Source organism: Bubalus kerabau, chromosome X, assembly GCF_029407905.1.
Source record: "Bubalus kerabau isolate K-KA32 ecotype Philippines breed swamp buffalo chromosome X, PCC_UOA_SB_1v2, whole genome shotgun sequence".
NCBI classification, from domain to species: domain Eukaryota; kingdom Metazoa; phylum Chordata; class Mammalia; order Artiodactyla; family Bovidae; genus Bubalus; species Bubalus kerabau.
Window position 1 is genome coordinate 102,128,449 of NC_073647.1, and position 27,973 is coordinate 102,156,421.

General features: G+C 38.2%; 1 protein-coding gene across 5 annotated transcripts in view; it reads right to left on the reverse strand.

Moving 5' to 3' along the window:
• Positions 1-4,047: 4,047 nt before the first annotated feature.
• ZNF41 (zinc finger protein 41) overlaps positions 4,048-27,973 on the reverse strand; it is a 46,631-nt gene continuing 22,705 nt past the window's right edge. For all 5 annotated transcript variants that reach the window (XM_055563393.1, XM_055563392.1, XM_055563388.1 and 2 more), the window contains 3 exons: positions 22,025-22,145; positions 21,665-21,760; positions 4,048-11,038 (listed from right to left, as the gene is read on the reverse strand). In XM_055563393.1, the coding sequence (XP_055419368.1) occupies positions 9,000-11,038; positions 21,665-21,760; positions 22,025-22,145 (2,256 nt within the window). In that variant the 3' untranslated portion in view covers positions 4,048-8,999. The remainder of the gene's footprint in view (positions 11,039-21,664; positions 21,761-22,024; positions 22,146-27,973) is intronic.

A 27,973-nucleotide genomic window follows, 5' to 3' on the forward strand; every position in this document is an offset into this window, starting at 1 on the left:
CCTAACAAAAGCAGAAGATATTAAGAAGAGGTGGCAAGAATACACAGAACTGTACAAAAAAGATCTTCATGACCCAGATAATCATGATGGTGTGATCACTGACCTAGAGCCAGACATCCTGGAATGTGAAGTCAAGTGGGCCTTAGAAAGCATCACTACTAGTCTTCATGGAAAAAAAAAAAAAAATAAAGCTGGTTTTGATAACTCTTAAAAAAAAAAAAAAAGAAAGCATCACTACGAACAAAGCTAGTGGAGGTGATGGAATTCCAGTTGAGCTATTTCAAATCCTGAACGATGATGCTGTGAAAGTGCTGCACTCAATATGCCAGCAAATTTGGAAAACTCAGCAGTGGCCACAGGACTGGAAAAGGTCAGTTTTCATTCCAATCCCAAAGAAAGGCAATGCCAAAGAATGCTCAAACTACCACACAATTGCACTCATCTCACATGCTAGTAAAGTAATCCTCAAAATTCTCCAAGCCAGGCTTCAGCAATATGTGAACCGTGAACTTCCAGGTATTCAAGCTGGTTTTAAAAAAGGCAGAGGAACCAGAGATCAAAATGCCAACATCCACTGGATCATGGAAAATGCAAGAGAGTTCCAGAAAAACATCATTTCTGCTTTATTGACTATGCCAAAGCCTTTGACTGTGTGGATCAGAATAAACTGTGGAAAATTCTGAAAGAGATGGGAATACCAGACCACCTGACCTGCCTCTTGAGAAACCTGTATGCAGGTCAGGAAGCAACAGTTAGAACTGGACATGGAACAACAGACTGGTTCCAAATAGGAAAAGGAGTACATCAAGGCTGTATATTGTCTCTGTGCTTATTTAACTTCTATGCAGAGTACATCATGAGAAACGCTGTGCTGGAGGAAGCACAAGCTGGAATCAAGATTGCCGGGAGAAATATCAATAACCTCAGATATGCAGATGATACCATCCTTATAGCAGAAAGTGAAGAAGAACTAAAGAGCCTCTTGATGAAAGTGAAAGAGGAAAGTGAAAAAGTTGGCTTAAAGCACAACATTCAGGAAACTAAGATCATAGCATCTGGTCCCATCACTTCATGGGAAATAGATGGGGAAACAGTGGCTGACTGGGCTCCAAAATCACTGCATATGGTGACTGCAGCCATGAAATTAAAAGATGTTTACTCCTTGGAAAGAAAGTTATGACCAACCTAGACAGCATATTAAAAATAAGAGATGTTACTTTGCCAACAAAGGTCTGTCTAGTCAAGGCTATGGTTTTTCCAGTAGTCATGTATGGATGTGAGAGTTGGACTATACAGAAAGCTGAGCACTGAATAATTGATGCTTTTGAAGTGTGGTGTTGAGGACTCTTGAGAGTTCCTTGGACTGCAAGGAGATCCAACCCGTCCATCCTAAAGGAAATGAGTCCTGGGTGTTCACTGGAAGGACTGATGTTGAAGCTGAAACTCAAATACTTTGGCCACCTGATGAGAAGAGCTGACTCATTGGAAAAGACCCTGATGCTGGGAAAGATTGAAGGCAGGAGGAGAAGGGGACGACAGAGGATGAGATGGTTGGATGGCATCACGGACTCAATGGACATGAGTTTGAGTGAAGTCCGGGAGTTGGTGATGGACAGGGAGGCCTGGCTTGGTGCAGTGCATGGGGTCGCAAAGAGTCAGACACGACTGAGCAACTGAAATGAACTGAACTGGACCGAACCCTTATGACCTCATTTAAACTGTAATTACCTTCTTGAAGTATCTATCTCCAAATATAACCACACTGAGGGTCAGGGCTTCAAAATATAAATTTTGTGGGAACACAATTCAGGCCACAATAATAATTCATAATGTGCAACAATGAACAAAGAGATATTCTAAGAGCAGTGCTTTGATAGAGAACATGCAATTGAAACATTTATTTCTAAACCTGGGGGAGAGGGACTTCCCTGGTGGTCCAGTGTTTAAGACTCCGTGCTCCCAATGCAGGGGTCCCAGGTTCGATCCCTGGTCAGGGAACTAGATCCCACATGCCACATCGAAGAGTTTAATTGTCACAACTAAAGATCCTGTATGCCACAACTAAGACCTGGTGTAGTCAAGTAAAAAAATTAAAATGATAGATATTAAAAAATAAAACTGGGAGAGATAAAACCATGAAGGGCTGACTTTCACGTCTTCACAAGTGTGTGCTCACACTCAACATGAGGATGGCCAAGGGAAGTTCTCCAATAGATAGATTCCTTCACTTTTTGGAAGAATCTGGGGAAAAGGAGGAGGCAGAGAGGATGCCACTATGACCATACAGTTCTCCCTCCCTCCCCAACAGCAGCTCAATGTCGTTTTATTCCTACCTGATGCAGTGGTCCCAGGACCAGGTCCACAATTGCAGGGGCCAGAAGCAGGGATGATTCCTAAGCAAGAAACTTTCATTGTACTTTCAAACTTTAATGTCAGAATTTGTAATGGCTTAATGTGATAGACTGTGCCTTCACCCAACTTGGAAAGTTGGGGTTGATGGTGAATACAGCTGTATTACCGAGTGGTTGAGACAAACCATGAGTTCCACACCTGTGCAATGATACCCTATACAAATGGGAGTGGGCTGAAGGGGAAGCATTTGCTAGATTGATATTGCTGATGACCATCTGGACCAGCACAGTGGATGAACCTATTGTCTCTTTCAAAGATGGAAAAATTTGGGTCAAATTCAATGATAAATGGAGAGAAGGAGGAATATAGCTGAAAGCAAAAGAATGAATAAATAAGTTATGCAACAAGGAAAATCCATTACATTGGTGCCCTGAGAGGCTCAGAATAAGTGATAATACTGTCTCAACTCAATTAAACCAGATGCCAGAGAGAATGAAGCCACTTGTTGCCAAGACTCCTCTTACTTTTGAAACCTGAGAAGGTCAAATGGAAGTCTACAAACCTGAGCAATATTGTTCTGGGAGATCAACTGGACTAATTGTTGATGACCTAGTGGGACTCTAGTAATGTGCCAGTATCTTTTGATATATTTTACTTTGGAAAAACACTTAACAGGACATCTACTCTTTTGAAAAATTTTAAATGTAGAGTATATAATGTTGACTATAGGCACAATGTTGTATGCAGGTTACACATATTATCAATGTTGTATGCAGGTTACACTACTATCACGGTGTAACACTGGCATTGTTGCTAAGATTATATTTGTATTGATGGTCAAATATATAGGGAAATTGAGTTAAAGGATTTTTCAGGATATAATATTGATGGCAAATGACTAGCTTGAGGAAGAAATGAATTTAGCTAATCATAAGCTAAATAGTTCCACACAAGTTTATCATAAGGTACAAATAGAGGCAGATCAGAGATGAAGAATAATCAAATTGGTATAAAATATGATAATGTATTTAATGGCTTGACAGGATGGATTGGAATGATTAAAATTGAGGGTGTTCTTAGAGACCCTTGAACTTGCAGTTGGTGTTGGAAGTGAGGGCAGTCTTATGTAGGGACTGTTTCCTCTAACTTCTGCCCAAGATAAGCATACAAACATCAGTTGCTTTTCTGCGTGAGTGCTAAGTCGCTTCAGTTTTGTTTGACTCTTTGCGACCCTATGGACTGTAGCCCACCAGGCTCCTCTGTCCATGGGATTCTCCAGGCAAGAATACTGGAGTGGGTTTCCATGCCCTTCTTCAGGCAACTGCTTTTCTACATACTAGTAATTAACAATAAGTAATTGAAAAAAATGAATACTATACAATAAAGTGGAAATAAAACATCAAGTAAAATAGCATCAAAATATGAAATACTTAGGCAACAATTTGTCAGAAGATGTGAAAGACCTGTACACTGAAAACTACAAAATACTGTTGAGAGAAATTAAATGGAGAGATATGCCTTATTTATCGGTCAGAAAACTCAATATTGTTAACACTTCAATTCTCCCCAAATTGATCTATAGATTCAAACCAATCTCAATAAAAATCACAGCAGCTTTTTATGTTGTTGAAATGAACAAACTTATTCTACCGTTTATATGCAAATGTTAAGGACCTAGAGAGCCAAAACAACTCTGAAAAAGAAACAACTTTATTGAGGTATAATTTAGGTTCCATATTTAAATTGTACAGTTCAATGACCTTTTAAAAAAAGTTTATTTTTAAATGTACAACAGGCTCCAAGACAACACTTCATTCTAGATATGGGTGGCAATAGATGTTATGGCAGAGAACCCAGATGCTTAAACAGGAATGGAATTGAGGATCACTTCAATGACCTTCATTAAACTTGCCCAGCTGTGCAACCATCACCACAGTCAAGTTCTGTAACATTTTTATCTCCCCAATAAGATTCCTCTTACTAATTCACAGTGATGATTCCCATCCTTACCCCTATGGTCAGTAGCTCAGCTGTATCCTATTTGTGTCCACATGGATTCCTCTGTCTATGGAATTTTCTAGGCAAGAATACTGGAGTAGGTTGCCATTTCCTTCTCCAGGGGATCTTCCAGACAACCACTGATCTACAGAGCTTTATAGATGTTACTTTTGTGGACATTTCATATAAATGCAATATTCAAATATAATACTAGATGTATTGCATCTCACTTCTTTCACTTAGCATATTTTTGAAGTTCAGCCATACTGTAGCATTTGTTCTTTTTTTATTGCTGAATATACCATATTTTGTCTATTTCTAAGTTGATGGATATTTAGATTGTTTCTACTTTTCTGTCTTGTATGAATAATGCTATTATTAATATTCAAGTGCAAGTGTTTGTATGAACACATGTTATATATCTTTTGGTTAGATTATAGAAGTGGCAGTACTGAGTCCTCTGGTAAATTTATGATCAACTTTTTAAGAAACTGCCAAACTTTTCCAAAATGGCTACGTCATTTTAATACAGTCACACCAGAAATGTAGGAAAGTTCTTGATTTTCCCTATCTGTGCCAACATAGCCATTTTAGTACATATAAAGTGGTATTTCATTGTGGTTTTAGTTGCTGTTGTTTAGTCACTAAGTCATGTCTGACTCTTATGTGACCCAATGGACTGTAGCCCACCAGGCTCCTCTGTCCATGGGATTTTCCAGGCAAGAATACTGGAATGGGTTGCCGTTTCCTTCTTCAGGGGATCTTCCTGACCCAGGGATTGAACTCACATCTCTTACATTGGCAGGCAGATTCTTTACCACTGAAGCCACTAGGGAAGCTTGTGGTTTTAGTTAAAATTTCTCTAATGCCTAATGATGTTGGGCATCTCTTCACATGTTTATTCATGTGTGTGTGTGTGTGCGTATATATATATGTGTGTGTGTGTGTATATATATATATATATACATGCTGTGCTGTGCTTAGTTGCTCAGTCTTGTCTCTTTGTGACCCTATGGACTGTAGCCCGCCAGGCTCCTCTGTCCATGGGGATTCTCCAGGCAAGAATACTGGAGTGGGTTGCTATGCTCTCCTCCAGGGGATCTTCCCAACCCAGGGACTGAACCCAGATCTCCTGCATTGCAGGCTGATTCTTTACCGTCTGAGCCACCAGGGAAGCCCAAGAATACTGGAGTGGCTAGCCTATCCCTTCTCCAGGGGATCTTCCTGACCCAAGAATTGAACCAGGGTCTCCAGCATTGCAGATGGATTCTTTACCAGATGAGCTACCAGGGAAGCCTGTATATATATATATATATATATATAATGTAGCTGGCAAACTCTCTCTTCAAATCTTCTGCCTAATTGTAAACTGGGTTGTGTGTCTTCTTTTTATTGGATTGTAAGAGTTCTTTATATATTCCAGATACAAGTTCTTTAACAGATAAATGTTTGCTCCCAGTCTGTGCTTTGTCTTTTCATTTTCTTAATGGTATCTTTTGAGGTTTGAACCTTTTTAGTTTTGATGAAGTCTAATTTATCATTTTTTCTTTATGGATCATGCTCTTGGTGTTGTATTTAAGAATTCCTTGCCTAATACAAGATCACAGAGATTTTTCTATGTTTTCTGCTAAACCCTTTATAGTTTTAGCTTTTATATTTACATCTTTGATCCATTTTTAGTTAATTTTTAGTATGGTGTGAAGTAAGATTTAAATTCATCTTTTTGCATATGTATATGTAATCATTCCTGCACCAAATGTTGAAAAGACTTTTCTTTTCCCAATGAATTGCCTTCACATTTTTGTAAAAAACTATGTTTACCATAGGTATCAGGGTTTATTCCTGGATTCTTTTCTATTCCATTGATCTCTCTCTCTCTCCCCATACTGGTACCATACTGTCTTGATTACTGTAATCAAGAAATTGGGAAGTTACTGTCCTTCTATTTTGCTTTTTGGCAAATTCCTATTTGCTATTTTTGGTCTTTTCTATTTCTATATAAATTTTAGGATTAGCTAATCAATTTATGGGGAAGAAAGCCTGTTGGAGATTTGATAAAGTTGTATTCAATATGTAGACTATGTGGACTATGTGCTTTATGTGATTTTTTCTTTTTTTTTTACCCTGTATATATAATACGGTAGATTGCATTGACTGATTTTTGAATGTTGAAGCAAGCAGTCTTGCATCACTGGAATAAATCCCACTTGGTCATGATGTATAAACATTTTATATGTTGCTGGATTCAACTTGCTAATATTTTGTTGCAGATTTTTACATCTATATTCACGAGGAATGTTGCTTGTAGTTTTCTTGTGATATGTTTGTATGGCTTAAGTATCAGGGTAATCCTGGCCTCATAGAGTTGGGGAGTGTTCCTTCCTCCTCTATTTTCTGAAAGATTTCTACTCAAATGTTTAATGCACTCAACCAGTCAAACCATCAAGCTTTGGGCATTTTTGTATGGGAATATTTAAAGTTACTAATTGCTTACTATTGTTGGTGAGATGTAAAATGGTACAGTCACATGAGAACCATGCTAAGTTTCAGATCTGAGATATCAGGCAACTGTCTTGGGAAGATACTATGGTGGGGTTGAAGGATAAGAAAATAAAAATTAAATCACACTGAGATATCACTATACATCCAGCATAATGGCTATAGTTTAAAAAAAAAAAGATGGAAAATACCAAGTATTGACAAGGAGCAACTAGAACTCATATACTGTGTTGGTGGGAGTGTACACTGGTGCAGTCACTTTGGAAAACACTGGTGCAGTCACTTTGGAAAACTAGTTTCATAAACTAGCTGAGCATATGGATACAATATAATCTGGCAGTTCAACTCCTAGATATATGCCTAACAGAGTTTATAAATATGTTCACCAATAGATAGGTACTAAAATATTTATACTAGCACTATTTCCAATAGCTCTAAGCTGCAAACAACACAAATGTCCATTAACAATAGAATGGATAAATATATTGTTGAATTTTCAGTGTAATTTAACCTGACAATAAGAATGAATTACCTAAAACTACATTTAACAATATGGACAAATCTCACATTTATAATGTGAATGAAAGAAGACAGATACTTAACAATATATTACCAAAATATGAAATATAACTACTGAGTGAATTTATATAAAATACCAAGCAGACAAAACTATTTAAGTCAAGATAGTGTTGACCTAGTGGGGGAGGTGGACAATAAGACCTGGAAGGGAGCACAGGGAGTTTTTCTGGGGTGCTAGTCATGTTCTGTTTCTTGATCTGAGTGTGTTCAGTTTCTTAGAATTCATTGAACTGTATGCTTATGACATATACATTTTCAGTATGCATTATACTTTAATTAAAAAGTTTAAAAACAAAATAAAACTACATGCTAGAAAGAAAGCCCCTTTTCTTAAGAGTATTTTAAAGATTTTTTAATTAAAAACAAGAAAGTGTTTACTTATCAGTGCTTAAAAAAAGCAGTGCTCTTTTTAGAGAAGTCTTCTGGTTATTCAACTATAATTATAATCATATCTTAGGCTAAATAACTAATGCAACATGACTTTATCCCATAGCAATCCACACAAAATTACTCTTAATGTGCACATAAAAATGAATATAACTTGGAAGAAAACCCACCATTTTATGTATTGAAACCCAATTTCTTTAACTGTTGTTTTTCAAACAGGAATCCCAAAGAAAGCAGAAGCTTCAGCGGAAGTCCAGAGTGCTGTGGCTCAGTTTCATTGTCTTAGGTTCAGTTACTAAGGGGATAAGAAGTTTATGGTCTGCAGCTTACCTAAATGATAGCTTTGGGAGTACAGATTAGAAGGTATGCTCACTACTTTCAAGTGTGAATCACCTGCTGCCACAGCATGGAATTGATAAGGGAACAACTGCCACCTTTAGACATATGTAACATTTAATAACTATATTCCTGTAACATAGGCTAGAGCTATGTTTAATTTGCCAATGCATAAAGTCAGAAATTAACATTTAAAATTTTTATTTCATATTTTAAAAATATACCATGGTGATGTCTCAAAGGGAAGAAAAAGAGCGCTTCCTCAGGGCAATCTTTTCCATGTCTTAAATGTCAATTATCATAAAAACTTTCGGCTTCTACTCATAAATCTATTAATATATTCCCAAATTGGTTTTTGCCTTGACTTCAGTGTCCTAAAAGTGTTTGGACAATGAATGCTCTTCTCCCCACCTTAGAAATTTGAAAAAAATTGGTCAGTATTGAGTAGTTTTACATTTCAGGGTGTGAAGAACAAATCAGTGCTGAATTGATAAAGCCCTTTATCCAAAAAGTGAAGCACAAGAGATTACATCTCCTGGGGTCTCTATTTCTACCATTTGTGGGAGAATGAGAGTGTCTGTGTGAATCATGAAACCAACCAGGGCTATTGCTCAAATACTTTACCAAAGTGGCTCCCTACACATATAATTGCATATCAACTTGTATTCCACCTGACTGAAGAATACTTGGCTTTGTTGACCTTTTGTTCACTGAAGCTATTTGTAGTCTGTCATATCTACTCCCCCTGCGCAATGATTGCAGCATCAGGCACTCCTTGTTGCCTCTGTGAGACAGCTGATGCACATCCCATTATGATTTTCAGCTGAAGGTATTTTCAGTCACCAGACTTATAGTTTTTCTGCACTATGAGTTTTCTGATGTTTAATAAGATTTGATCTGTCTGTGAAGGCCTTCTGACATTGTGTGCAAGCATAAGCTTTCTTTCTTGTGTGAATTATCTGATGCATACTTAGTGTTGCCTTCTGGATGAAAGCTTTCCCACATTTACTGCATTCGTAGTGTCTCTCTCCAGTATGAGATTTCTGATGGATAGAGAGGCGTGACTTCCAGGTGAAGGTTTTTCCACAATCACTACATTTATAGGGTTTCTCTCTAGTGTGGATTTTCTGGTGTGTTATGAGATTCGACCTGTCAGTGAAAGCCTTTCCACATTCAGCACATATGTTGGGTTTCTCTCCTGTGTGAATTTTTTGATGCACTCGGAGTTGTGACTTCTTGGTGAAGCATTTTCCACAGTCACTGCATGCGTAAGGCTTCTCTCCAGTATGAATCCTATGGTGTGCAATGAAGTGTGATTTTTGGATGAAGGCCTTCCCACACTCAGGACAAGCGTAGGGTTTTTCTCCTGTATGGATTCTCTGATGTACACTGAGTGTTGATTTCTGGATAAAAGCTTTGCCACATTCATTGCATTCATAGTGTCTCTCTCCAATATGAGATTTCTGATGTATTTTGAGGCGTGACTTCCATATGAAGGCCTTTCCGCAGCCATTGCATTTATAGGGTTTCTCTCCAGTATGAGTTTTCTGGTGTTTAATGAGATTTGACTGATCACTGAAAGCCTTCCCACATTCGGCACACATATATGGCTTCTCTCCAGTATGAGTTTTCTGATGTGTAGTGAGATTTGTCCTATGAGTAAAGACCTTTCCACATTCTGTGCATATATAAGGTTTTTCTCCTGTATGAATTCTTTGATGCACATGCAGCTGTGATTTCTTAATGAATGATTTTCCACAGTCACTGCATTCATAAGGTTTTTCTCCAGTATGAATTCTCTGATGTGTATTGAAATGGGATTTCTGGATGAAGGCCTTTCCACATTCAGTGCATATATAGGGTTTTTCTCCTGTGTGAATTCTCTGATGCATCCTGAGAGCTGATTTTCTTGTGAAGGCTTTCCCGCATTCACTGCATGCATAGTGTTTCTCTCCAGTATGAGTTTTTTGATGTATACTGAGGTCAGAGTTCTGAGAAAATCCTCTTCCACATTCATTGCATTCATAAGGTTTTTCTCCTGTATGAATTCTCATATGCCTAAAGAGATATGATCTGTGGAAAAAGGCTTTTCCACATTCACTGCATTTATAGGGTTTCTGCCCAGTATGAATTTTCTGATGTGTAATGAGGTTTGACCTGAGGGTAAAAGCCTTCCCACATTGAATACATATAAAAGGTTTCTCTCTTGTGTAAACACTTTGAGGTACCTCAATTTGTGGCTTCTGGGTGAAGATATTCTCATCCTTATTGCATTCATGGGATTTTTCTCCAGCATGAATTCTCTGATGCTCAAAAAGATGTGACTCCTGGGTAAAGGTATTCACATATTCAGTACATATATAAAGTTTATCTCCAGTATGAATTTTTTGATGGTGGGCAAGAACTTGTTTGTGGTCAAGATGTTTTTCACATTGATTAAGTTCATAGGAGTTTGTTCCTATATTAGCATTCTCATTCTTAGTAAAGGAAGAGCTATGTACAAAATTGTTACCATTTCCAAAAATCTTATCAAAGTTCTTTGTTGCATTGCTTTTATTGTGATTATGTAAATTTAAAGTATGCTTCAAACTTTTTCCAAATGTATCAAAGTTATGGAGTCTTTTAATTGAAGGAATAAGCCTGGTACTCACATGAATTATTTTTTCAATATTTTTATATTCATAGCCCCTCTCCTTAGTCAATACTTTCACATGACTTAAAGGGTTATTTTGGTTTTCTTGATTTCTTTCTAGCTGGTCATTACCTTGCCACAGTTCTTCTATAATGGAACACAATGAATCTTTTCCTATGGATTGACCAATTTTCTCACAGTGGAATGAAACTTCTCCAGAAATTCTCTGTTGTTGAGTTTGCCCAATATCCTCATCTAAAAAGAAGAAAAAAAATGAAAATGACTCCAGAACAGTTATCATGAAGTTTGGACAGGATGAACAAAAAAATAGAAGAGTCCATATAACAATCATGAAAATTCTTCTAGAACACTTAATATATGCAAAACAATTATATACCATTTATGATGTACCAGGTACTATTCCCAAGTGTTTTACACAAAATAGCTCATTTAATCTTCACTAAACCCTAATGGGTAGCTATCATTATCAATCATGTTTCACAGATGAGAGAACAGAAGCACAGAGAAGTTATGTAACTTGCTGAAGATTAAATAGCTAAATAAGTAAGAGATGGGGTTTGAACCTTGGGAATCCATATCCACTATGTAGGAAGTCAGGACACTGAGTAGGGTAATCAGAAGAAGAAACTGAAGTCTGTTATGGGTGAAGCATGAAAGGAAGAAATATTTCAGAATGCATGTCCTTATTATACATTAGCTCTAAAAACTTAATAATCTCTCTTCTTCCTTTTGTTTTTCCCTCTGAACTATTATGAGCATCGCCATTAAATTTATAGTCCTCAAATACCAATTCCTCTATATCTATAGGAAAACTATATGCTTTCAACAAGTGTCAAATAAGGCAAGCCATCCATCTATGGTAGAAACTATAAGCCATCCACCAGTATCTATTCACCTCTTCTTTTATAGAAATAGAACATAGCTGGGCTTTACCTTTATCAGTCTCACTTTGTTCTTACCAGTAGAGTGTGAGCAGAAGTGACATTTGCTGCACCTGGGCCAGGCCTTAAGACAGTGGGCAAATCTCCATTTCTCCCTTCCCCAGCCCAGAGGACTCAACAATGATCCAACATCAACCAACCCAGCTGACAACAATGGCCTAGGAGATGGCAGAGCAATAACTTGGAACATGGCTCCCAAATAACCCAACAGGATCAGAGTTGATTTGTTGAATGGACCCATTCACCTGAGAATGCTTATGTAAGAGAGGATATAGCTATATTAAGCTTGTTGCTTTGCTCCTCTGTGCATATTCAAAATGTATTGCCCTTGATATCAGCTCTAATTTCAGTATACCTCTAGGGAGGTGTATAAATGAATGCCTGTTATGAATGTATAAAGCAGATATGGTACCACTCATACTGATACTCAATTTGGCACAATTCTGTTACAACATAAAGAATTAACACACAAAGGCTGCAATTAATAACATTTCATGCAGTTATCTTCCCTTTCTAAATATAATCTATAGTCTTTTGAATTCCTCTGAGCATACACTTGAGGAATCCTTCTGAAAGAGAACAAAGTACCTTCCTCTGACTATCTCTCCAAATTCAATACATTTAAGTTTAATAAATATTCTCCATGCTTTGCTTCAGAAAAATTGAAGAATAAGTGCTCCAGTTATCAATTTATTGCCTTTTAACCCCGAATCACACTTCCTTGCCCACTCTACAAAAATGGATCTGAGTCTCTTTTCCTTTGGTAGCTGGCATGATGTTGAACCTTATCAACACAGGGTGATGGAGAAACACTGGAAGAAGGGGTTTTGCTTCCTGGTTCTAGGTGAGCTCACTCAGCATGCTCCTCCAGCAAGGGCAGCTTGTTTAACACCAGGCTCCAGAAGTGTGGTGGCTTCAGCAGCATCTGGCTCCTGATGCACATGCAGTTTCCCAGCCACCCAGATCTTGAAGTGCAGGTGACTTCTTTAGCACCCAACTCCTGCTGCTCCTATGGCTTCCCAAGAACCCAGCTTCTGCAATTCTTTGCAGCCAGAAGCACCCAGCACTTCTGGCACTCCTCTCAGATGATTTGCAGTGGAGTATTTCCAATGAGACACTGCCCCATGATCAGTTTTTTCTGGAACCAAAGAGGACAGATTTCCAGCAAGTTTCACCAGTGCAGCACAACAGCAACTCTTCTGCCATGCCATGAGCCGTGGATATGCCCTCCCTATAAGGTCTGTATTCACCTGTGGGAAGCTGAGGAGGCTCTCCTTTGGGTGTTCCTTCACAGCCCTTGAGCTACTCTCACACACTAATCTGCTATTTCTTTATTCACTAGAGTTCTCTTTACTCTTACTGGCTAATCCCTTATTACTTCAATCCCACAATAATCAATAATTAATGTTAAACTTTTCCTGTTCAAATTAGTATGTGGTTTCTTTCCCCGATTAGGCCCTAAGTTATACAATAAGAAACTGGCTTGCTTTCTTCAGTGTAAGAATGGATTTTTTTTAAACTCTTTTTTCATTATAGTTTATCATAGGATATTGAATATATTTCCATGTGCTATACAGTAGGACCTTGCTGTTTTTCCATCCTATATATAATAGTTTGATCTGCTAATCCCAAACTCCCAGTCCACCCCTCCTCCACCTGGAAACCATAAGTATGTTCTCTATGTCTGTGAATCTGAGAAGCAGGCTCTTAATTCTGGGAGCTTTCTAAAAACATACAAGTAAAAGCCTTAGTTAGGGGCTTACCTAATGGCTCAGATGTAAAGAATCCACCTGCAATGCAGGAGACATAGGTTTGATCCTTGAGTTGGGAAGATCCCCTGGAGAAGGGAATGGCTACCCACTCCAGTATTCTTACCTAGAGAACTCCATAGACAGAGGAGATTGGCAGGCTACAGTTCATGAGTTTGCAAAGAGTCAGACATGATTGAGCAACTAACACTTCACACAAAAGCCTCAGTTACTACATGGCCTAAAATCCTATGTTTTCCCTGAGTTCCTGTGGGATGGAGGATGAGAAAAAAGAAAGAGCCAAACATTCTGGAGTACTTAAGAGCCATTTCATGAAATAGTGAAATCTGATCACAAGGTGAAAATGTATCATCTGGATAGAGAGAGCACAGAGTAGGATCAGATTAGAGAAACACTATCAAATATGGCAGACATCAAGAAGACATTAAAAATGTACAGCAAAAGAATTAACAAAATGAAGAGACAACCTCTGGAATGGTAGAAGATATTTACAAATCATATATCTGATAAGGAGTTAATAGGCACAATATATAAAGAACACACGCAGCTCAACAGCAAAAAAGCAAAAACAAAAAACCAAACAAACCAATTAAAATGGGCAGAGAAACTGAATAGACATTTTTCCAAAGAATCTGTGCAAATGACCAATAGCTACATGAAAAGGTGCTCAATATCAGTAATCCTCAGGGAAATGAAAGTCAAAACCACAATGGATGTCACTTCACATCTATTAGAATGGCCATTATCAAAAAGATAAGCAATAGCAAGTGTTGGCAAAGAGGTGGAGAAAAAGGAACCCTTGTGCACTGTTGGTGGGAGTGTAAATTGGTGCAGCCACTGTGAAAAACAGTATGGAGGTTCCTCAAAAAATTCAAAGTAGACCCACAATTCCACTTCTGGGCATATATTCAAAGGAATTGAAATCAGGATCTTTTAGAGATAGCTGCTCTCCCATGTTCACTGCAGCATTACTCACAACAGCAAGATATGAAAACAACCCAAGTGTCTGTCAACACTGAATGGATAAAGATGTGGTATACATATACAATGGAATATTACTAATATCATACATGAAAATGAAGGACATTGTGCCATTTGCTACAACTTGGCTGAACGTTGAGGGCATCATGCTAAGTGAAATAAGTCAGACAAAGACAAATATTGCATGGTATTATCACTTGTATATGGAATCTATAAAAGCCAGACTCAGAGAAACAGAGTAGAGTAGTGGTTCCTGAGGACTGGAGGGTGGAGAGAATGGGGAGATACTGGTCCAAGAGCACCAACTTCCAGTTATGAGATGAACAAGTTCTGGGAACCTATTGTGCAGCAGGGGACTATAGATAATGATATTGCATCATAAACTTGCATGTTGCCTAGAGAGTAGATCTTAAATGTTTTTACCACAAAAAAGAAATAGTAACTGCGATAAGATGGAAGTGGTAGCTAACCTTATGGCAGTAATCAGTTTGCAATATATAAATATATCAAATCATTTATATATCTGAATTGAAAAAGTTGATAATCTTAAGGTGCTAATTACCTCTAAACTGATTAAATTTAATCACAATCAAAACTCACTTTCATAGCAACAAAGAAATGACTATAAAATTCAAATGGATACACAAAGTACTTACAGTAGCCAAACGAATTTGAAAGAGAAGAACAAACTTGGAGGACTAATACTACATGATTTAAAATTTATTACATAGCTACAGTAATCAAGACTGTGTAGGAATGGTGTAAATACAGATGAATACTTCAGTGGAACAGAATGAAGAGTCTAGTAAGAGATCCACACACATATGACAACTGATTATCAATAAAAGTGCAAAGGCATTTCAGTTGAAAGGATGGTTTTTAAGTAAATGATGCTGAAATGATTGAATAGCTATGTGCAAAAACAAAAAACAAACACAAAACTTTGATCCATACTTTAAATCACATACAGAAATTAATGCAAAATGAATCATAGAACTAAATGTAAAACCTAATTTTTCTGTGACCTTGGATTAGGTAAAGATTTCTTAGAAGCAATACCAAAAGCACAATCCATAAAACAAGGAAAAAGATAAATTAGACTTTGTTAAAACTTTAAATGCCCCATGAAAGGTATTGATAAGCAAATAAAAAGAAAAAATTTGCAAAACACATACCTGATAAATAACTTTTGTCCTGAATATATAATGAACTTTAAACTCAACAATAAGAAAACAATGTTTCCTATAAAAACTAGGCAAAAGATTTATAAAAACACTTCACCAAAGAAAATATATAGATGTCAAATATTAGATATTATGGAAATACTAATTAAAACCTCAGTAAGATACAACTATCTTACTGTTAAAATGGCTAAAATTTTTTAAATGGACAATTCCAAGTTCTGGTGAGAATGTAGATCAACTGGAACTCTCATACATAGCTGGTTAGAATTTAAAATCGTATAGTCACTTTGGAAAACAATTTGGCAGTTTTTAATAAAGTTAACACATACTTACTATACAACCCAGCAGTCTGACTCGTAGATATTTACCCAAGTGAATGAAATCTCATCATCACATAAAATATGTAAACATATTTATAGCACCTTTATTATCACCCAAACTGGAAACTATCCAAATACCCTTCAGATCATTGAAAATGGCAGAGTAGAAGGGTGTACGCTCATCTCCTCCGTGAGAGCACTGAAATCACAACTAGCTGTTAAACAATCATCAACAGGAGGACACTGGAACCCACCAAAAAAGATACTTACTCCATGTCCAAAAACAAAGAAGCCACAAGAAGATGGTAGAGGGACTGCAATCATGATAAAAATCAAATCTTATACCCACCAGGTGAGCAACCCACAAACTGGAGAACAATAATACCAAAGAAGCTCTCCCACTGTTGTGAAGGTTCTGAGCCCCATGTCAGGCTTTCCAGCCTGGGGATCTGGCAAAGGGACTAGGAATCCCCAGGGAATCTCACATTGAAGGGCAGTGGGATTTGATTACAGGACTTCCACAGGACTGGGGGAAACAGACTCCATTCTTGGAAGGCACACACAAAATCCTGTACACAGCAGGACTCAGGGGAAAGGAGCAGTGACCCCACAGGAGACTGAACCAGACATACCTGCTAGTGTTGGGGGATCTCCTCTGGAGGTGTGGGTCAGCAGTGGCTTTCTACAGGGATGGGGGCACTGGAAGTAGCAGTCCTGGGAGTTGTCCCTTGGTGTGAACCCTCTTGGGAGTTTGGCATTCGCCCTACCATAGAGCCTGTAGACTCTAGGGCTGGGTCGCCACAGGCCAAGCAACTACCAGGAGGGGAGCACAGCCCCCACCCATCAGCAGGCAATCGGATTAAAGTTTTACTGAGCACAGCCTGCCCACCAGAGCAAGACCCAGTTTTTCCCACCACCAGTCCTTCCCATCAGGAAGCTTGCACAAGCCTCTCAGTCTCATCCACTGGAAGGCAGACAGAAGAAACAGAACTACAATACTGAAGCCTCCAGAATGAAAACCACAATCACAGAAAGTTAATCAAAAATGAAAAGGCAGAGGATTATCTCCCAGATGAAGGGACAAGATAAAACCCCAGAAAAACAACTAAACAAAGTAGAGATAGGCAACCTTCCAGAAAATGAATTCAGAATAATGATAATAAAGATGATCCAGGATCGTCCAGAATTTTGGAAAAAGAATGGAGAAGATGCAAGAAATGTTTATCAAAGACTTAGAAGAACTAAAGAACAAACAGAGATGAACAATACACTAGAAGGAATCAATATAGAATAACTGGGACAGAAGAATGGATAAGTGACCTGGAAGACAGAACGGTGGAAATCACTGCCACAAATATAGAAATATAGAAAAAGAATACAGAAAAAGAATGAAAAGAAATGAAGACAGCCTAAGAGACCTCTGGGACAACATTAAACACACGAACATTCACAATAGAGTCCCAGAAAGAGAAGAGAGAGAAAGAACCCACGAAAATATTTGAAGAGATAATAACTGAAAACTTCCCTAACATGGGAAAGGAAATAGTCAACCAAGTCCAGGAAGCACAGAGAATCCCAAGCAGGATAAACCCAAGGAGGAACACACCAAGACACATACTAATCAAACTGACAAATACCCTTCAGTTGGTGAATGGATGAACTGTGGTACATCCATGCTATGGAATACTACTCAGCAATAAAAAGGAATCAAGCTATGGAAAACACAACAGGAGGAGTAAGTTTTGAAAGCTAAGTAAAAGAAGCCAGGTTCAAAAAGCTTCATACTGTATGATTCCATTTATATGACATTCTGAAAAAGGCAAAACTACAGAGACAGAAAAGAGATTAGTATTTTCCAGGTCTGTAAGCAGTGGGAAGGAGTGACACAATAAAGGACCTCAGGTAATTTTTGTTCTATATCTTGATTATTGTGGTGGTTACATGACTGTATGCATTTGTCAAAACTCATAGAATTATTATTATTATTTTATTTTGTCCACACTCTGAGGCTTGTGGGATTTTTATTCCCTGACTAGGAATTGAACTCAGGCCTTCAGCAGTGAAAGCACTGGGTCCTAGCCACTGAACTGTCAGGGAATTCCCCAAAACTCATAGAATTATTAATAAAAATAAACCTCATAGAATCATAAGATATGTTAAAAGTGGAGTTGTGCAAAACTGCAAGGAGATCCAACCAGTCCATTCTGAAGGCGATCAGCCCTGGGATTTCTTTGGAAGGAATGATGCTAAAGCTGAAACTCCAGTACTTTGGCCACCTCATGCTAAGAGTTGACTCATTGGAAAAGACCCTGATGCTGGGAGGGATTGGGGGCAAGAGGAGAAGGGGACGTCAGAGGATGAGATGGCTGGATGGCATCACTGACTCGATGGACGTGAGTCTGAGTGAACTCCGGGAGTTGGTGATGGACAGGGAGGCCTGGCGTGCTGCGATTCATGGGGTCGCAAAGAGTCGGACACGACTGAGCGACTGATCTGATCTGATACAAAACATTCAGACACACGTTTGAATTGGAAATACATGGCCATGTTTTTTGTCTTTGAGAATGAACAGTTATATGTGAATAATATTAGGGTTTTTTTCATAAAGCTAATGTCAAAATAAATAAAAACATTTTAGGCAATGAAATCTGTCAGTATTTGAAGTGAACTAATAAAAAGAATGGAATCAGCAACTATAATCAGTAATAGAAAAATTATAATCCAGGCATAAGAAAATATGGAGCTGGTTTTGGATGGAACTGAAACGGTAACAGGCAGGAAGGCTAGGGGTCTCCAAACGGAGGAAATAGGCTGCAAGTGTCAGACATTTTTTATCTGTCTTAAGCTGCAAGAGGAAACAAACTTCAAGTGTCAGGTTTTTTTCCCCTTTCTATACAAATTTAAATCTGCCTGCAGTGCAGGAGACCTGGGTTCAATCCTGGGTTGGGAAGATCCCCTGGAGAAGGAAATGGCAACCCTCCAGTATCCTTGCCTGGAAAATCTCATGGACAGAGGAGTCTGGTGGGCTGCAGTCCATGGGGTCGCAGAGTTGGACACGACTGAGAGACTAACACACATACAAATTTAAAAGGGGGTTTCTTTTAAAATTCTGTGCTGCCATGACAACACCTGGTTCCACCTGAACTTAACTTTTCTCAAACAAGCTTATGGAAATATTTTTCTTAAGCTATGTTAATGAATGTATTTACCCTAAACTCTGTCTTTCTTCAAGTCAGTTCTGCCTAAGACTCAGAACCGACTTGACAAACCAATGTTTTACTCATACAAATGTTCTCTTAAGCTATGTTAATTAGACTATGTCTTTGCTTGGAAACCTGCCTTTCTTCAAGATTCATGTCAATTGTTTTATGGCCCAGGACAACTCACCTTGTGCCAATATTATCTCAAAATGCATGTTGTGGGTGAGGAGCCTGGTGCCAGTCTCTGAGTTTTGAGACATTTCCTTTCTCTAATTAGCAGCCTGTTCAGTTCAGCTCAGTCTCTCAGTCGTGTCCGACTCTTTGCTAGTAGCTATATAACTTCCAGCTAAAGGCTAGAAGCTTTCTCTATCTCTTTTATACTTTAATAAAACTTTATCACACAAAAGCTCTGAGCAATCAAGCCTCATCACTGGCCCTGGATTGAATTCCTCTCCTCTGGAGGCCAAGAATCCTGGCATCTTTAACGGCTCAGCAACAACCTTTCAGAACTAAGAAGATGGGAACTAAGAAGATGGATTGAGAACTAAAAACGATATTTGCAAAAATGAAAAAGCAATAGGAACTGTAGAGTGATTAATTTAAAATGACTGAAAGATTTAAGAAACATTGACAGAATATGACAAAAGTTGGAAGGTGAGAAGGGCTTCTGATATATGAGGTAATGATTTCCATTTCTGATATATTGAGTAGTAAGAGAAACATCTCAAGGGAACTTTCTGAGTAGCTAAATATAGTGCTAAAAAGTACTAGGGGAAAAAAGACTTGAGATGTCAAAAGCAGAGTCATCAGAGTCTTCAGAATTTCAGGATGGATGAATCCTTGAATATATATAAGACTGGTGAACAGTAGACAGTCTCTGTAGGGAAATCTCATTTATGAGGATAATGAGGAGATGCCTGGAAAAGCGGGAAAATAAAAAAACTGGATGCAAATCAGTATGAACCAGAGTAAATTTAATCAAAACAAGGGGAAGATGAGCAAGGTCATTCAAAGGAGCAAAACTCAAGAGACCACAACAGGTCAGTGATGAAATGCTCAAACTAAGTACTGGAGAAATGAGAAACAAAAAATGAGATTCCACTTTATACCCATTGTTGGCCAAAAAATGAGAAACATTCAGGATGAGAATATACAGTGATCTCAGGCAAACCCTCTTTTCTATACGTCCCTGAGAAAATCTCACACTCTGTAAAGGAACATTTGTGTAGAAATGTATTGTAGAATTGCTTGTCTTGCTGCTGCTGCTGCTGCTAAGTCACTTCAGTCGTGTCCGACTCTGTGTGACCCCATAGACGGCCTCCTACCAGACTCCTCTGTCTCTGGGATTCTCCAGGCAAGAACACTGGAGTGGGTTGCCATTTCCTTCTCCAATGCATGAAAGTGAAAAGTGAAAGGGAAGTCGCTCAGTCGTGTGCAACTCTTAGCAACCTCATGGACTGCAGCCTACTAGGCTCCTCCGTCCATGGGATTTTCCAGGCAAGAGTACTGGAGTGGGGCGCCATTGCCTTCTCTGATTGTTTGTCTTAGATGGGCGTTAATGAAAACCTAGGTTCCACCACTGGATGAATGGTTCAATAAGATGTGGTACTGGCACACTGTGGAATATTATGTAGCATAGTATTCTACTGTAAAAGACCCAGATGCTAGAAAAGATTGAAGGCAAAAGGAAAAAGGGGTGGCAGAGGATGAGATGGTTAGATAGCATCACCAACTCAATGGACATGAATCTGAGCAAACTCCAGGAGATAGTAAAGGACAGGAGAGCCTGGCATGCTGCAGTCTATGGGGTCACAAAGAGTTGGACACGACTTAGTGGCTGAGCAACAACCACAAGTAAACTCATACTTTAGGCTTTAAGAGGATACCACACAAATTCAAAGATCAAATACATTAGATCTGTTACCAGTGGGAGGAGGCATAAGGGATGGATATGAGGAATTAGAATAAAAGGGAAGAAAAATTAAAATACCTGAATGTACAAGGAAAGAACCTAAGATAAGAGGGTGGGAGTGGAGTAGGAAGAATAAAAGTTCCCAGGTAAAATAGTTTCCCAGGTAGCACTAGTGATAAAGAATCCACCTGCAATGCAGGAGACGTAAGAGACACAGGTTCAATCCCTGGGTTGGGAAGATCCCCCGGAGAAGGAAATGGCAACCCACTCCAGTAAGATAGGGTGCTATATATGTGCTGGTACAGAGGGTACAGAGGTTAGAGACAGCTCTTTTATCAAAAAGCAAAGAAGACAGTGGATATTGGCGAGGGTCATACTTGGGTCATACTTGGCCCTCGGGTATTAGAGGGGCTTCTGTCAACTCTTCCAAGTGACTGCAAAAGTTTAGAGCCTTCAAGACAGGTTATCTTCAGAGCCTTTCAAAGGTATCAGCCTCTCCTAGAAAAACAGATCTACTCCACATCCCCCATTTTCTCAGGTCACACTCACTCACCTGAGCAGCTGTGATGTGGAATTTCTTTGTCCAATGTCCATGACCCCTCTCCTTGCTCCAGTCTGAAGATGATCTCTGGTTTGGGAACTTGGTAACCTGTGAACAGGACATGATACAGGATTGGGTCCTGTTAATTGGGTTTCTAGGCCTTTCAACCACATTTCTATTTGTTGTTCAGGAAAGTAATCCCATTCCCTGGGAATAGAGTAATAATCACAGAAGTGTAAAAGGACTGAAGAATCTCAGGCAAATCAAAGATGACACCGTTACACACTTTAGATGCCCCAGAGCTTTCAGCAGCAGAGAATGGAGGCAGCCTCCCTGAGGCCCCCAGGAAGTGCACAGGGCAGCTGTGCTTACCCACTGCGCACAGGTGGCTGTAGGTCTCCAGTGTCACCTCCCAGTACAGGCGCCGCTGAACAGGGTCCAAGTGCTGCCACTCCTCCTGGCTGAAGTCCACGGTGACATCCTCAAATGACACCTGTAAAAATACAGTGCCATTCAAGATGACACAGTGAGCACTGGGCGATGGAGGGAAGAGGACTAGGAAGTTAGTTGTTTTTAATGATTTTTACCATAATGTATCATGTAGGCTTTCCACTCAGCACAGTTTTGCATTTTATTTTGTGAGAAAAAAACACACTAAAGTATCTTGACATTTGCTATGTATTACATTCATTCATTTATTCATTCAGTCCCTGTTTTTTCAAACATAAGGATTAAAATAGGCTCCCTTTAAGTCCTCAAGTTAACATAGGGACTATATATATAATACATTTACTGGTTGATTATGTGCCAGCCAATGGCAATATAGAATTGACTAAAATAAAAAACAACTTAAAAAAAAAAACTTGGACAACCAACATAAGAAGATACAAAGGGGTCTAAAAGGCATTTCAAAGAAATGTACTGAGGGGAAAAGCAAAACAACAAAACCTTTAATAGGTAACAGGAAAAAAACATAGTATAGATGAATATCTTTATGATCTTGGATTGTGAAAATAATTCTCAAACAGGATGCAAAAAACACTAACCATAAAGAAAAGATTGATATCTGTCTACAATAAAGTTTAAAATTTCTATTTTTAAAAAAGACCATAAGAGAAAAAAAAGAAAATCCAACAAATAGAAGATATCTCCAGTAAATATTACTGACAAAGGGCTCCTATCTAGAGAAATGTAAAGAACTCTTAGAAACCAATTAAAAAAAAAAGAGGCCACCTAGTAGAAAAGTGGGCAAAAGATTCGAACAAGCATTTTATGAACGAGGAAATACAAGGCATTAATAAACACAAAAAGAGTTCAATCTCCTTAGTAACCAGAGAATGTACATTGAGGTAACGAGTTACCATTACACAACTTCTACAATGTCTTCAATGAAGAAGACTGGCAATATCAAGGATGTGGAGAAAAACTACCCTTATACACAGTTGTTGAGAAGGTTAACTGGTACAGCCACTGTGGAAAACAGTTCCTGAAAAAACTAAAAACAGAGCTACCAAATGATTCAGCAGTTCCACTCCTGGGTATATATCCAAAGAAAATGAAAACACTAATTTGTTCATAGCAGCACTATTTACAATATCCAAGGCATAGAGGCAACCCAAGTGTCCATCTGCAGAGGAATGGATAAAGAAGATGTAGTATATATATACACAATGGAATACTACTCAGCCATAAAAAAGAGTGGAATTCTGCCATTTGCAACAACATGGATGGACTTGGAGGGTATTAGGCTAAGTGAAGTAAGTCAGACAGAGAAAGCCAAATACTGTATGATATCACTTATATGTGGAATCTAAAAAATAAAGCAAACTGGTGAATATAACAAAAACAGAAACAGACTCACAAACATAGAGAACAAACTAGTGGTTACTGGTGGGGAGAGAGAAGTGAGGAGGGGCAAAGTAATGGGCGGGGATTAAGAGGTACAAACTACTATGTATAAAATAAATAAGCAACAAGGATATATTGCACAGCACAGGGAATATAGTCAATATTTTATAATAACTATAAATGGAGTATAATCTTTAGAAACTGTGAATCACTATGTTGTACACCTGAAACACATTTATTAACAAATCAACTACACCTCAATAAAAGTTTTTTAAAGACTGGCAATATGAAGTGTTGAAGAAAACATGGTGCAATGAGAACTCTCATATGTCTGATGGAGGCGTATATTGGTATGACCACATTGGAAAGCATTTTGGCTTCATCTGGTAATGTTGAAGCATGCATACACAAGGACACAGTGATTCCATCCATGGAAATACGCTCAACTGGAATATTTGCTCATGTGCAACAAGAGGCATGTCCAAGAGTATTTACAGCAGCATTATTCAAAATGTATGTAATATTTCATGATAAAAAAGTTTTAAGTTAACAGTAACATAATAGTATCTACTTTCTTTGTGGGAAAATATCAAGGATATTTTCTTAGTTGCTTTTATCTGCATAATCACTAAGCATATACCACATGCCCACCAACTAATCAAGACTGGTTTTTTGGTTAGGGAGATCCTGTAGGACTGGGGGAGAGAACCATGTGAATGTATTACTTATTTAAAAATTAAGTTAAAAATTACCAATGGGTCCAAAATGGAATAGACAGAATTCTCCCTATTTCTGGTACTAAGTGCAGCTATGATCTCTGGACATTACATATTAAACAAAGAAGACTGTCAGTTGGAGAGACCTTGGTTAGGGACCTTGGAACTTGAGGAGTGACACAGTGGTAATTTCCCTGAGTTTTCTTTTTGTTCCATGTATCTTGGAGTCAGTGATGGAGAATTTGGCAATCCAGAATGCCAAATGGTGCAGATAAAAACAGCCCCAAGAAAGTCTGCTCTCTCTAGCCAAAGTACCAGGAAAGGGGCAATGTAACAAGGGAGAAAAAATTAGATAATTACTGCCCCATCCCCATTCCCATCAGTAAATGCTAAACAGGGAGTCCTGGTTTTCATCCCTGCCTGGGAATAATGAGGCCCCTCCCTGACAGTGTAAATTTAGGCCACTGTAAATTTGGGGGGGTCCTGAACTTCTATCCCCAACCCAATAATGAGGTGCCTTTTTTGTCTCCCCACCAGGACGGTGAAAGAGAGAGTCTGGTGCGGAGCATGAAATTCCACATCCACCCAGCAGCAGCAAGATGCTTGTCCCCTCTGGGGTGTCAAAGGAGGCCAAGTAGGGACCTGAACTTCCACCTCCACCTGGCAGTAAAAAGGAGATTCTCCTTTTTTTTTTTTTTTTTTGGTAGAACAGTATTGGAGGGAGGTTGCTAAAAAACAGGATTTAAATAGTATCCAGAATCTCCGAGTTCCCAAAATATCCAGGACATAACTGAAAATCAGGCATCATGTGAAGAAGCAGGAAAAATCTCAACTGGAATGAGAAAAGACTGAGATGACACAGATGTTAGAGTTATCAACAATTGTAAAGTAGCCACCATAAAAAAGCTTCAATGTATTTAAATGCAAAAATAGTCTCATAATAAAAAAGGATATAAAAAAGAATAGAATGAAAATTTTAGAACTGAAAAATATAACTAAAATTTTAATACTCAATGGATGAGCTCAACAGCAGAATAGAGAGGACAGAGGAAAGAATTAGAGAACTTGGTAAAACAACAGAAATGATCCAATCTGAAGAAGAGAAAGAAAATTGATGGGAAAAAATGAGCAGAGCCTCAGGGAAATCTGAGACTATAATAAAAGATCAGGCATTCATGTCATCAGAGTCCCAGGGGAGAGGAGAAAGTATGAGGCTGAAAAGTATTTGAAAAAATTATAGCTGAAAATTTCTCAAATTTTGTAAAAGATATAAACAGAGTTTCAAGACGCTGAGCAAACCCCAAAAGGATAAGCCAAAGAAATTCTACCAAGACACATTATAGTCAAACTTCAGAAAACTTAAAGACATAGAAAGAATATTGAACTCAGCAAGTGAGAAATGATACGCTACCTATAGGGGAAAAATACATTGATAGCATCTGAAACCATGGTCGAGAGAGGCAGCACAACATTTTTCAAGTGCTGAAAGAAAAGAACTGTTCACTCTGAGTTTCATACCTGGCAAAATTATCCTTAAGAAATAAAATATCATGGCAAATAAATACATGAAAAGATGCTTAGCATCATTAATTATCAAGGAAATGCAAATCAAAACTACAATGAGATACTACCTCATACTCACTGGGATGGCTAGATCCAAAAACTCAGATAATAACAAGTGCTGGTGAGGATGTGGAGAAATTGAAAACTTCACACACTGCTGGTGGGAATGTAAACTAGTGTGGCTGCTTTAGAGAACAGTCTGGCAGTTCCTCAAATGATTAAACAGAAATTCTACTCCTAGGTGTATGTATACTTGAGATAAGTGAAAATATATGTCCACATAAAAATGTTTACAGGCAGTATAACTTATAACAGCCAAAAGGTGGAAACAATCCAAATGTACATTGGCTGATAAAGGAATAAACAAAATGTGGTACACTTGAACAGTGGAATGCTATCCAGGAATGAAAAGGAATAAATACTGATACATGTTACAACATGTCCATGCTACACTTCTTCCCTATTTGCCTACTTACATATATACCTAATGAGCTATCATATGGACTGGTGACTTTCTACTTTATTCAGTGGGTTGTAACCTATTATTACCATGATTTATTTTGCTATTCAAATTGTCCCAGACTTGGCCAGAGGGAGTTTCTTGAAAACATTATGCTGAGTGAAAGATGTCAGACACAAAGATCACATGTTATATGATTCAATTAATGTGAAATGTCCAGAATAGTGAAGTCTATAGAGACAGAAAGCATATTAGTGATTGCTTAGTGTTGGAGGAGGCAGGGAGGTGAGGTGGAGGAGAGTGATGGCTAAAGGGTATGAGGTTTCTATCTGAGGTGATGAAAATGTTCTAAAATTGATTTTAGTGATGGTTGCACATATCCATAAACATGCAAAAAACACTGAATTGGACACTTTAAATGAGTAAATTGTATGGTAGGTGAATTATATCTCAATAAAGCTGTTACTAAGAAAGAAGACACAAATGGGGAAATCAAGATATTCTCAGATGAAGGAAAACTAAGAAAATCTGTTGGCAGCAGATGTACCCTTAAAGGAAGCTTTTTAAATAGGAAGGAGATGATAAAAGAAGTCCTGCAACATCAGGAAAGAAGAAGAATGGAAAAAGAAAAAATATGAATAAATACAATAGACTTTCCTTTTCCTGTTGGGTTTTCTAAATTACATTTGAAGGTCAAAGCAAAAAGTATAACATTTTTATGATGTGGATCTCCATGTATATATAGAGGAAATATTTAAGATATTAGTAACAGGTGAGGGTAAAGGGACTTAAAAGGGAACTAAGTTTTCTACACTTCACTCTAACTGATAAAATGTCAACACCAGTAGAGACCTATACAGTGATGGAATAATTCTGTATCCAGATTATTATACAGGAATCTACACATGTGTAAAATGGCAGAGAATAACAAGCACACTGCAGAAATGTCAATTTCTTGCTTGTGATAATTGTACTCTAGTGATACAGGATGTAACCATTGGGGGAAACTGGGTAAAGGGTTACATGAGACCTCTCTGTACCATCTTCACAACTTCCTGTAAACTTATAATTATTTCCAAATAGAAAGTTTTAACAAACTACTAAATTACCCTCAGAAAGACTGGAGTAGGAGCACAGCAAAAAAGATCAAGATGTTATTAAAAAGGAGCCTTCACAGGGGTTCCCTGGTGGTCTAACGGTTAGGATTCCAGGCTTTCACTGCTGTGGCCCGGGTTCAGTCCCGGGTCAGAGAACTGAGATCCTGCAAGTTGTGCAGCACAGCCAAAAACAAAAACAAACAAACAAAAAAGCAAAAGGAGCATTCACTTCTTTCCTGTTTATCTGCCTACCTGTGTACCTACCTACCTATTATAGGGACTGGTCACTTTCTACTTTATTCAGTAGATAGTAATCTATTACTATTATGATTTCTTTTGCTACTCAAATTGTCCCAGATTTGACCAGAGGGAGCTCCTTAAAAGTGGCTCCTGTGTCATTCTGACATGTTCCCATCTTTTGAGTGCTTCATTACTTCCCAGCATAATGAGTTCTTCTATAATCATTTTGTACTTTTCTCTGTTCTAACCCCGGAGTAAGTCATTTCTCCAAGAAGTTCTAGTTCCTATTAGTGACAAATGGTAAATCAAGGTGCGCTCATTGTGCCTGGCATATAATCATCCTTTCAGGACTCAGAGCAAGGAATGTTTTTCCTTATATGAGACTGCCAACTAATCA